This window comes from Primulina tabacum, chromosome 15, assembly GCF_025594145.1.
Source record: "Primulina tabacum isolate GXHZ01 chromosome 15, ASM2559414v2, whole genome shotgun sequence".
NCBI lineage: Eukaryota > Viridiplantae > Streptophyta > Magnoliopsida > Lamiales > Gesneriaceae > Primulina > Primulina tabacum.
Window position 1 is genome coordinate 15932439 of NC_134564.1, and position 12527 is coordinate 15944965.

The 12527-nt window shown below is 34.7% G+C and overlaps 1 protein-coding gene across 1 annotated transcript; it reads right to left on the minus strand.

Moving 5' to 3' along the window:
• Nucleotides 1-3607: 3607 nt before the first annotated feature.
• LOC142526698 (uncharacterized) lies at nt 3608-12291 on the minus strand. Its single transcript, XM_075631249.1, has 9 exons — nt 11746-12291; nt 9831-9931; nt 9377-9749; nt 6384-7214; nt 6153-6207; nt 5772-5833; nt 5561-5667; nt 5329-5416; nt 3608-4447 (listed from the first exon to the last, which is right to left on the minus strand). Exons 1-9 carry the CDS (start codon nt 11866-11868, stop codon nt 4142-4144), a joined length of 2046 nt encoding a protein of 681 aa, XP_075487364.1. The 5' UTR covers nt 11869-12291; the 3' UTR covers nt 3608-4141.
• Between the last annotated feature and the right edge of the window lie 236 nt (nt 12292-12527).

Genomic DNA, 12527 nt, shown 5'->3' on the forward strand with positions numbered 1-12527 from the left:
CCTCCATTCCACCTAGATTTCGACCCTATCATTTTAGGAGCATTATTTTATGATTTTTCAGCGTATTTTAATCATGACTATACATCGGTTCGGTGTCGGTTCAGGTTGGCTCGGAGTCATGATTTAAATGCGAAGTCAATAGGCGTCATAGTCGCATCTTTTGAACGTAAATTGCGTAGTTGGTCATGTTTAAGCTATTGCATATCTTTCATGGCACAGTTAGGTTGCAGCGAGCCTGGGGACGATCCAATCCAATCCAGTTGGTAAAATTACAGTGATTTTCATTACGCAGTTAATTATTTTACGTGCATTAAATAGAAAATGATTATTTTTGAGATTTATGTGATATGGCTTGTGGTTCATTCACTATGTGGGAGTGTTATTTTATACGGTCGCCAGTGACCGATCAGTTCAGTATGGTACCACCCGGTCGCCAGTGACCGGCCAGCTCAGTTCAGTTTCAGCCTCCCCGGTAGCCAGTTACCGATCAGTTCAGCTTAGTGCAGTGGCCACAGGCGTAAAACATAATCTCAACAGAAAATTTTATCAGTTATTTCAGTACAGGCTCCAAGGAGGAAACATTTTTACTGTGATGATCAGTTCAGTTATGCACGTATTATAATTGCTCAGTACAGATTATTTTCAGTATGCCTCAGGACATGATATTTTATCCCATTCATATTTTAAATTCAGATTTTTACTCGTTACCTGCGATATATGCATGCTGAGTCTTTAGGCTCACTAGACTTGATTGTTGTAGGTACTGATGAGGCCAGGGCCGAGGGCGGGGACCAGTGAGCCAGCTTGGGTCGGCAGTAGTGGCACCCGAGGACCTCAGTGCAGCAGTTGTTATTTTATTCCGCAAACAATTTTTTATCAGTCGTTGGATAATTTTTAAATTGTTATTGTTGGCAAAACTTTATTTTTCTTCCGCTGCTATTATTTTAAACATTGAACTTGATTCCCGAGTGATTTTATGAATGAGGCCATTTAAGTTCTTTTAAAAAGAAAATTTTTTAATTTTCCGCAAATTTCAAGAAATGAGTTTTAGGCCCCTTTACAAATACAGTTACAAAGGAGAAGGAAGAGATCGTTTGTTCATTTAATTGATAAGGCATGGAATTCTTGACAACTAAATTGCCTTAAGAACATAATACAAACACCTGCAGTGCAAGCCTTAAAGAACATAATAAAAACACCTGCAGCGCAAGTTTGCAACCATATTTCTCACGAAACCCAAAATTTCAAGAAAAACAATCCAAATACACAATCATACATTAAAAGCTTAGTATTTGTACTAATAATCTAATCAAAAAGTTAACTTTCTTCGAATGGATTCAACACATAATTGTCGCAGAATCCACGTTTCAATTCCTTGGATGAATGCGAGAAAAACCAGATTTCAATTAGATTTAGGGGGTGTATTCATTTTATACTTTCAAAGACTTTTAATGAATTTTTTTAAATGATAGACTTTTGTGGAATTGATGGATTTTTATTGACTTTTATGGAATCTCATAGAATTGTAAAACAAATTTCATAGACTCTTATAGACTTTTTTTCAAGATTTTTGTAGACTTTTGTAAACTTTTTCATAGAATTATGTGAATTTTGTAGTTTATAATTGTGATTTATTTTTTATTAATTTTTTTTAAAATAATTATTGGACATAGATAACCTCTTCAATTTTAAATTATTTTTTTATTTATGAATGTAAATGAATTTTACTTACTTAAAAGTTAAATCAATTTAATTTGTGAAAAATGACAAATGAACTATTCAATTTATTGAAATCAAAATTTCAATTCTTTATGTCAATTCAATATATTAATGAATAATATTTTTATAAGTTCATAATAAAATTTTATTAAAAAAACACTCAAAATAATGAGTAGTCTTTTATAAAAAAAATCTAATCATTACTGACAATTTGATCAACATCGTTCTACATTCCATTGGCTAAGGTATCCCTCCATGCATTAGCATTTGCTCGTTGTTGTTTTTGAGTATTAAATAACTGATCAAAGTCGTCACCTTCATAAACTTGTGCTGATGAAGACAATTGAGCTTCATTATCTAGTTCAATTTGAAATTCATCAAATTGACACTTCTTTCAAAGAAAATTGTGTAATATAGCACATGCCAATACAAGCCCTGTTAGGAGTGGGAAAAAATACCGAATTTTCGGTATACCGAGATTACCGTAACAAAAAAATATTGAATTTACCGAATTTTAAGTATAACGAAGATTTCGGTACGGTACGGTAACAATATCGAATTTTCGGTACGATAACGATATCCAATTTGAAAATTTTGGTATATACCGAAATACCGGAAAAATATACAAAAATTTTAAAATATATAATATTTTAAAACAATAAATTATAAATTTTTTTTAAAATGTAAGGTTTTTTTGGTTCGGTATACCGAAAATTTTGGTATAGTATCGTTATGAATTTACTTATACAATAATTTAAGATATAGATTAACTAAAATTAAATAAAATAATTAAAAATAAAATGTTATATAATAATTAATGAAAAAAATTAAATTTTAATTATGTTTTTAAAAAGTACAAATAAAAGAAAAAATAAATAGATGAGAAAAGAATGAAAGTTTGTATTGAATTTGGGAGATTTCTCAATTAAATGTACATCCAAATCTTTAGGTTGAATCAAAGACTTTTGTTGACATTTTATTGTTGTACCTTAGACTATAATTCTTGTACTTAATAGAATTCCATAAAGTCATTAAAAGTCTATTGACATTTTGAATACCTATAGACTTTTGTAGAGTTTTTAAAAGTCAAGTTTGAATACCACATGACTTTTTAAAATTCTACAAAAGTTTACATTGAATACCAGTAAACTTTTATGGAGTATATAAAAGTTTAGTTTGAATACCTCTATACTTTTAAACTCCATAAAAATCATTAAAAGTCTATAACCAATACACCCCCCTTAAGGTTTCAGTGAGATTGACGCTATCACTGACGATTTTGAGGGAATAACACGCAAGAATCTACGATTTTGTGGAATAAGATTGACTCTTGTGGTGAAGCAAAAGGGCAAAAAGGGCAAGAAACTTGTTGTCCTCAAGAAGCAGTTTTTATAGCCTTCTCATGTTTAATAAAATAGTAGAGATGAACTTTAATGAAGCTAAGTAATTAGAGATGAACTTTAATGAAGCTAAGTAATGGCAACTTAAGAATAAGTAGATTTGATTATGAAGTTAATATTTACACTCTATTTTTTGTTATCTACACTTCATTTCATATGTAAAATATATATCAAAATTATTCATAAATAGAGTACTAATATTGGAGTGTAAATATGAAAACCTATATTATTATTATCTTTGTTTTAAAAGTTAATCAAAAAGTTGTAAGCGAACTAAAATACTTTCATTATTTTGTTATAGATAAATTTTCATAATAAAACTGGGTTACTCGAACAATCGGTCGGACTTCCTCTACAACACTCAACTTAGAGCAAACTGAATCGAACGAGTCATAATACTTGAACACAATATGTGGTCTTTTCATTTTGAATTGGGCTCCGAGCCTGCTAAAAAAAAATTAGAACTCAGAATTCAAATGCGAAACCCACTAGTATCATCGGCCCCATTCAGTTTTCCGCATCCCTGTGGTAAATTGGGCTCACACAACAATTTCAGAAGGTACAAAGCACATAACCACGCTTGAATGTCTTCTAATCTTCCATTTTCTTCTCTTTTTTTTTTTTTTTCAACTTTTCACATATTTTCACAGATATTAGACTAGGCAAAGAAAAAAGTTGTAAAAAAATATCGCCTGGCTCGATTCCAACTCGTATTCACAAAGTAAACTGTAGCCACGAATCGTTTCAATGCCTACATAAATGACTAAATTGTGCCGCATGTTAACCCTACAAGATTCAGATCACCTGAAAAACTTTACCAAGTAGAGCAAAATTATGGAAAACCATCCCCTCCATTTGCGTCATCTCAGAGCGTGACCATGTATACCATGACTCCAGGTGCAGCCTTTTATATCACGAGTGAAGAAAACATAGTACGAAAATAAAGCCGGTTCAACCTTTATCCTGAAGTCAAAATTGCATTTCATTGCATTGGACGCCCCATCAAAATATAATTAGACAAACTAAGCAGTGCCAGAACTTCCATTTGCCTTGGGTTCTGTTCGAACATACGTGAGGCTGCGGGTAGTAGAAGGCGGAACAACACTGTTAGAGGCCTGATTTGAGGTCTCAGTCAAGGTGGCCCCTCTCGTCCACTGAAAACTCCTAGCAACGGGTTTACTAGGTAGGCGAGACCTGTATGAAGTGGGTACACCTCTAGGAAAAGGACCTCTGCCAAATCTTGGAACAGCAAATGGGGATGCTCGAGCAACTCGGGGCCATGTAGTAAGAGAGGCAGCTTCAGGTTGAACAGAACTTTTCTTTACGATCTGTGAATAATCAGACGTAATAATGGTCGGTCAGATTCATTTAAAACAAATGTGAAATGGGAGAAAAAGAAGAAAAGGACCATCAGCCATTTTAACAGATGAATTTTTATAATTCAGTTTCTCGGAAAAATGTTGCGAAACAGATTTTGCTTCAAGCTGGCATTGGAATAAAATGTTTGTTTTTAAAATTCTATAAAATATAAGATCTCATCTTTCAAGCGAAATATGGAAAAAAGAAAGAAGAATAAAGAACCGTGCTACTATAATGTTTCAAATTTTAATAGGAAGTAACCATTTGCACCTTAGATTTGCATATTTGTACTTTTTAAAATTAATACAAATATATAATAATTATCATAATTATTTCAGCAAGTTTTAATTTGCATCTTTACATAAATACACATCGAGGGATCACTAGTTTTTCATGATGACTCAAACAATCTATTGGAAATTCCAACATCTATTGGATGAATTTGTGGCCACCTGCTTGCTTGTCTTCACGTGCAGGTGGCAACTCGCTTGTTTTGGTGAACAAAGAAGTTTTTCATGCAAGCTTTTAGAAAATTAGCGCACATCCACCCATCAAAACATCATCTTCAGGCAACAAATAAAATTTCAGGCTCAACAAGTTTCTATTATTTTTTTCTATAGGAGGAACCGGATTTTCACAAAAACAAAAACAAAAAAAAAAATAAAACAAAAAGGGAGGGGGGCAAAAACCAAAACCAACCAACCAAGAAAAAGGCACCAAACAAACCTGTGACAATACACAAGAGAAATATAAGAGACCAAACAAATAATTCATCATGCAACCACAGAACTCAAAAGGCCAGACATTTCTTCAACTAAATAATTGACATTAGCATCCTTCAATCACTTACCTTGAGAAACCGAGACATAAAAGAGGTACCATCCAAAGAAAGAGCATGCTCAGCAGCTTCTTTTCTTATGAATTCTATATAAGCTGATCTGAATAAGCAATGCAATTCAGAATCCCTTATAAAAGGGGTGAAATATATATATATACATGTATGTGTATATATATATGTGTGTGTGTGTGTGTGTAAAGAAAAGGGGTAAAGATAATGAAAAGATGCATCCAAGAAACCTTACCCTTTCGGTTGCCCGGTGGCAGGATCGGTTAAAATAATTACTTTCAGGACTTCTCCAAGCTTGTTGAAGTGTCGTGAAAGACTATCCTTGGTGGCAGCAAAATGAACCTAGTGTAGGGAATAATATGTCAACTACAAAGAAAGAAAAAAGAATAAAAGAACAGAGTCCTTAAAAATCAGAATTTTTACAATCAAAATTCGCGGGTAATTACATTGCTAAGAAAAATGGTTCGAGAATCAGCATCTTCTGTAGGTCCACATGTAGAATATGATCCTGCATCCATATGTTCAGATAAAAGGATCAATAATGTGGGATCTAAAAAATCTAATCATTTTAGTGATGGCAAGGCGAATCAGGTGTGCATCTTGATTCTTGACTTCCTGATTTAAACTTTGAAAGTAAAACCAGGACAACAATACCAAAAGCACATAATTGCAAGCAACCATCAGTTTTAACAAGTAAAAAAATGACTACAATATTGAAACCACATAACTTGGAAGCAGCCTTAATTTTTAAAAAGTAAAAAAATGATGCATATGCATTTGTTTTGAAAATTAAAGATGCACGAAGATGGGGAATAAATAAGGCTTACCAATTGGTGCCGGAGCCGTTTGTAGTTCATGTTTAGGATCCATACCTGCTTGTGCCTACAGAAGAGAAAGCAAGAAGACATGGGTGAATATGACAACTTTAATTTTTCCCTCTACTTTCTGCCCTTAGTAGGCCTAGTGTTTCCGGCAATTGCAATGGCTTCTTCAGCCCATTATGACAAATAAAAAAAGGACACAAAAACATAAGACATTATTTCAATCGGATATCTTACATGTCCATTGAAACCTGCTACAGAGTTGTTTCCCTTTGTCATCCATGCTTCAGATTTAGCAACCAAAGCATCAGTATCTATGTATTCTTCAAGATTATGCATCTTAGACCCCTCCCTAGCCTCCTGATATTGCGGAAGTCTCAAGGTGTTCATGTTTGCAGATGAAGCAATCTTTAAATATTCACTAGGCACATCCACAAGACGATCTTGATGTGCCCTACGTGCTCTTCCTTCAGAATTATTAGTTGCATCATACTGAAACTGTAAGTTCTCTGCCAATTTTCCTCTGGATAAGCCTGACATATTAGTGACTCTTGGCCCCATCACATCATTATAATCATCATAACCTACACCAAAATCGGAAGCCACAACAGGGTTGTCATCGAAGGATGAAGTACTCCCATCTTGTTGCACCATGCCATGATTCTTTGGATTATAAGTAGAACGAAAATCCTCAGTTTCATTAACAAATTCTGTTTCATCAACAATATCTCTGAGTTCTTCTTGATTGATAGTGTTTGAAGCAATAGTAGGATGATCAAGCCTATCAAACACATTACGCAATGGTCTATCTTTGCTCCGATCTTTCACCGCGTCTGTTGCAGCCTTAATAGCAGCTGACATGTCAGCATGCAATCCAGTCACTTGTCTAGTTCTCCGTGGATGTTCTTTCGGTGAAACATCCTCTGTCGAAGTTGAGATAACAGAACGTAGGCGTGTGAGGGAACATTCTGCCATTGAATTTGGTGGCCTAGAAGTACCAACAGCTTCTCGTACTGCAAACTGCAATAACCTTTTTGGGGCACTGATGGTTTCTTGAGAAATTTTCCTCTGCCAACGTCAAACAAGTAAGAAAAATGGAAATAAACAAGGGACTGCATATCTTTTGGCATATTAGCTACATGAAGGATGGGAAGAAAAGGAACGAATAGCAGCCATAGATTAAACAATTTATAGATCTAATAATAAAGAAAAAAAATGTCAGAGCCCATGTAGAAGTTTTCCATCCAAGCATTATGAAAAGGCAGGACATAGCTAATGAAATTAACAATGACATCAATTATAATGAAGCTAGATCTCGGGAAAATAAAAGATGCAAAAGGATCTTGAATGAAGTCATGTTCATACAAAGGAAAAACAGCTATTGTGGTGAAGATGTGCACAGCACTTTATTACTAAAAACTTGGACCAAACATGTAAAGCCCGGGGCCGAAGAGGGAGGGGGTTATCGCCGATGCCATGAGGTTGTACGGACAATGAGCGGCTCCTGGCAGGCTTCTAGGCAAAAGGAACATGAATGAACCGATCTTACACCGGAAGGAGAGGGATTTCAAAAACTATTCAGGTATAGGACTGTGCAGTTGAGGAGGGCCTAAAAGATTTGATAGGTACTACTCATATTAAGAAGGTGTATCTTCTTTTCGGTAGCTCATCACATAAGAAATCCAAAGTTAAGCGTGCTTGAGTTGGAGCAATTTTGAAATGGGTGACCTCCTGGAAAATTTCTTAGAGTGCGTGTGAATGAGGAGGCCCGGGGCCGAAGAGGGCGGGGGGTCAATCAGTTGCATAGATGCTGATTACATCCAAGGTTTCGAACAACAGAATAGGAAATGCCGCTTTGCTTCTAAATGATTAAATCTTACTAGGCTCTTTTGTGCATGCAGTGAGTCAGAACCTGAGAAGGGTTAAAAATATTACTCAAGGAGCTATTTCTGTTTACTTCACTCTTTTATTAGTCTTAATATCTTTACCTAGACAAAGACTTTGCAATTAATTAAATTAAGATGAGTAAATAGATATACCAACTAAATAATGCTAGATCATGTAGCCTATGCATTGGAGCAACAAATTTAATCTATTCCAGCTTCACATAACTAATGTTATAATATCTAAATAATAATAAACCAAAAATTTGGGGTGCCATGGCAGTAACTCTTCAAATTCTTTATATATGATTATTAGTCTCTTTACAACAAAGTGACATCCTGATGTATTTAATTTATAGCAGTGGCTTTTTTACTCTGCTTGAAATTTCTTTTTATCAAACTAAAAGATTTTGTTCTTAGACTCTATGGTAAGCAGAATAGATGATACAGAAGTTTCTTAAATAACTATCTCAAAAAAAAAGTTTCTTCATGAGGTTTACTTTATATTGATGCCAATTGGTCAATTTTCAAATTTAGGTACAAATGATCTCTTTTACCTATTGCATATTTTACATATGAGTGTACAAAACATAATGCTGCCATAGGAGGCATCTTTTTCACTCTACTCCCCATATTAATCAAAATCCCATTTTCTTTATATGGATTCAACCGATTCATCAAATCCCTACTTCCTACTTCCTACTTCAAATCATAATGAATGGATAAACAAAAACTCAGCAAAAAAAGAAAAAGGAAAAAACAAGTCGTTATTTCACCATCAGGAATCAACATCCTGTTTAACATTTAAACAATATCAATAGGCCATACAATACGAATCATCAGAGTATTCTAAAACATGTACTTCATGCTAATTTTGTGCAGACCACTACACTTTGCCAAAGAACCAAGGAAACAAAGATATGAACAATGTTACAGTACTGGAAACTTGGAGAGTATAATTCATTTCTATGTATTGACATAAAGAAATATGCATTTATGGGCTTCCAAAAGGATACATCTCTATAACAACCTTCCCACATGGCTCCATTATAGTCCATTTAAACACAATCACTGTCCACCACATGACACAGTTATAGAACGAAGAACTTGGCAAATTATCATGGTTAAATTTAAAGCGTCCATAGCTACTAGTCAATTGGTAAAGTGAAAGTAGATCACAAAAGAGGGATGCAACATATGATGGAAACTCTCAAAAAAACCCAGTCCAAAATATCATATGTAAAATCCTATTTCTTAACTTTAGAAAGAAATCCAAGAATTTTCAACTTAAAAAAGCAAATTGAAAAGGCTCCAGGCAGCATGGAACTCGGAGGGGAATAAAATCACCTTTCTTGGACGTTGCTCCTCAGTTTGCCTTCTTTTTTTCTGTGTGATTAGCCTAGGTGAATAAGATAGTTTAGATTGATCAACTCTGTGACGAGGGTCATCCTTGGAATGCACATTATTCTCAGCCAAAGAGTTTCTAGAAAGGTGGATCACATTTTCACCCTCGTCCGTCACTAAACCTTTCCCTTTCCTATTGTAGCGTTTTCCAGATGTTATATCAGAAGTTCTTTTCTCAGCTTCGGATGAAGTATGCTGCAACTCTGTTTTTCCAGCTTGTTTCCCTGCTAAGGACTTCAAAATAGGGGCTTGATCTGGATGAAGTGCCGAAGGTTGCACATATAGACTTAAATGAGATCCTAAATGATCCCATAGCCTGAGTAAAACAATAATACTAATGAGAATGGTAAAATGTTCACTGTCAAGAGAAACATTTATCAGGCAAGAATAACCTTACCAAGATACAAATGTGCCACTGTCGTCTCCCAGAAAGACATTTAACTCACTCTTTGCTTCATCTTTCTGCCTACCATTTTTTAGCAAGACTATGACATATTCCTATAGCCAAATAACAGAAGATCAATAAGATGAAACAATTTGGCAGATTGGCATGACAATACATAGATGAGATTCAATAAAAAAAACAGTGAACACCAAATTTTTACATAGTACGATACAGTTAGGCACATGATTGCTAATGCAAAAAACCATCAGAAAACGATACTGGATCGGGCAAAAATATACTGAAAGCCAAGGAAACTGAAAGTGATCCGGATATATTAAAGTTAGATACAGAAAAAGGGATTCATGAAAGAGAAGTGCCTCTAGGTGAAAACAAAATAGTAACTATCTCAACACAAGCCAATTCTTAAGCTGTTCAACCCATCCCTGTGCTGCAAAGCATGAGAATGTGGGAATGACTGGAATATAGATATATAAAACATTATAGCAGGAAAAAAATAAAGAAAGGAATGGCTAAGCTTAATAGTTTCACCGAGTAAGTTGGTTCACCTCACCACAAACACAACAAAGAAATAAATGAGCAAACGATGCAGATGTATTATTACAAATATCAAAGTTGAATGATCAAGATTGAAAGGATCATGAAGATAGTAAAGAACTCAAATGTAGGCAATACAGCAGTAAAATCAGTAAGAATGCTTAATATATTTACAAAATCAGTTTCAAGTTAGATCAGTGCATGTTGTAATCACATTAAGTTGATCAAAGATTTATAAACTAGACATGCAATCATTCTAAATTTCACCCGATTTAGAACATCGCTTCAAATTTTGAGTGATCAATTCATGTCATGACCTCTTCCTACTAGCAAAAGATGTACACACAAAAAAGTAAAAACTCGTCTGACTGAGCCTCACCATTTTTTCTCATCTAGCAATAAGATGGCGAAAAGAAAGGGAAATCAGAAGAAAGAAAATATAAGCACTAATAACTAAAACTACAAAGAAAAGGATGTGCATGTATGCAGTTCTTGGTCATTTATGCGTTAAGTTCCCAGAAACTTGAAAGAAAATATGCATTATGTAAAGCAAATCAACCAACTACAATTATCCACCGACCAACAACTGACTTCACCAAAGAATTTAAAAGAACAGGTGGTGTGACAGAGTGCAACATTGGAAAAATTGATGAACTACAAACTTGATAAGAAAATGAATCGGATAAAGTATTAAAAAAATCAATTGCATCATTTCAAATCCACATGTCTCATGCACTGTTGCATAACTAGTCATCAATTCCATTCACAACATGGTAGTTTTATTTTCTTTTTATTGTATAGTACATTGTTTTCCTTGAACTGTGCAATGGAATAACTGCCTTTAGGTGAAGAAGCATTTTCACTGCTGTTTATATAAATGCAAATTCCCCTGCAGATTTATTCACCTATTTCTATTTGACATAGACACCATAATTCAGCCTACAATGCATCACACTATCAGCAACTACCAAATACAGCTCTTCTCCTGAAATACCCTTCCAAATCTATTCTTAACCAAAGTACCAAATATCAACATTAGGTCATCATTGCAATAAAAAACCTCAAACAGAAAACGACATTGGACGGGTGGCCTCTCAACCTTACTTATGAGTCGCACTCCAATTGACTGGGAAGCAAACTTGGGATCGCAACAATTAATGAGGTGCCACATTCCACATTTGTTCTATAAAACATTTAGCACATCAATGACCTCGAAGACTGATCAAGAATCAATTTCTTTTTAAATGCAAAGCAAGAAATCTCGAGAATGAACCGCACGTGTTACAGGTTTACAAAGAAAAACAAGAAAAGAGTGATCATCAGCAAAGAAGGTGACCCGAAGATTTAAAAAACAACCGAAGCAGCATCATACCACAAGAGTGTCGTCAGTATAGTCACCCATAAACTCCTTGAGCTTCTCGTTGATTCTCTCTCGAAGCCGTGCAACTCCTTCGTCTGAGAATTCACCCCCAAATGTCCGCTCATTTCTCGCCATTAAAGTCCACTCCGCAAACAAACCCAATAGCGTATTCCTAAAACCCTAATTACAACTGCAATGAATACACTTCAACGACTTGACTAAGTGCCCAACAATCCCCAACCCTCCGTCCAGCAAAAATGAAATGACACTACAGACAACCGGAAAAGAAAAGGCCGATAGTTATTAGAAATTGGGAATGCGCTGAATCGTTCCACAGATATTGATTAGGGCTTTTCATTTAGAAGTAATTCAACAAAAAAAATAATTTTGAACAAAATCATGTTGATGGATTTCGGGGAAGAGAATCCAGAAGTCCTTCTGCTGAGCGGCAGTGAAAACTGTTCTAAGGAACCCGATGTCGATGTGTATTTTCAGGATCTGATGACACTGATTTTTTTTCCAAACACCGTCGCAACCCCAACTCTTCGGGCAAGTATAAAAAAAAAAAAAAAAAAACTCTTCGGGTAAGTATCATAAAAAAATTCACGGATTCTCGGGTATTATGCAGTACATCACAAGATTAACTAATAGTGCAGGTCCATTGTGAAATAATCTCACGAATTTTATTTGTGAGACGAGTCAATCTTACTGATGATCCAAATAAGAGATCTGACAAAATACTATCCGTGAAACCGTCTCACACAAGTTTTTGCCAAAATCATATTATTCAAATC

What these genes read in the sequence shown, in the direction of transcription:
- LOC142526698 (XM_075631249.1), bottom strand. Translation starts at nt 11,868, where the DNA reads ATGGCGAGAAATGAGCGGACATTTGGGGGTGAATTCTCAGACGAAGGA. An exon ending in AGGAGCAACGTCCAAGAAAG is followed by an intron (nt 7,215 to 9,376) that starts GTGATTTTATTC and finishes TGACGTTGGCAG; the next exon opens with AGGAAAATTTCTCAAGAAAC. An exon ending in TTATGTCTCGGTTTCTCAAG is followed by an intron (nt 4,448 to 5,328) that starts GTAAGTGATTGA and finishes GATTATTCACAG; the next exon opens with ATCGTAAAGAAAAGTTCTGT.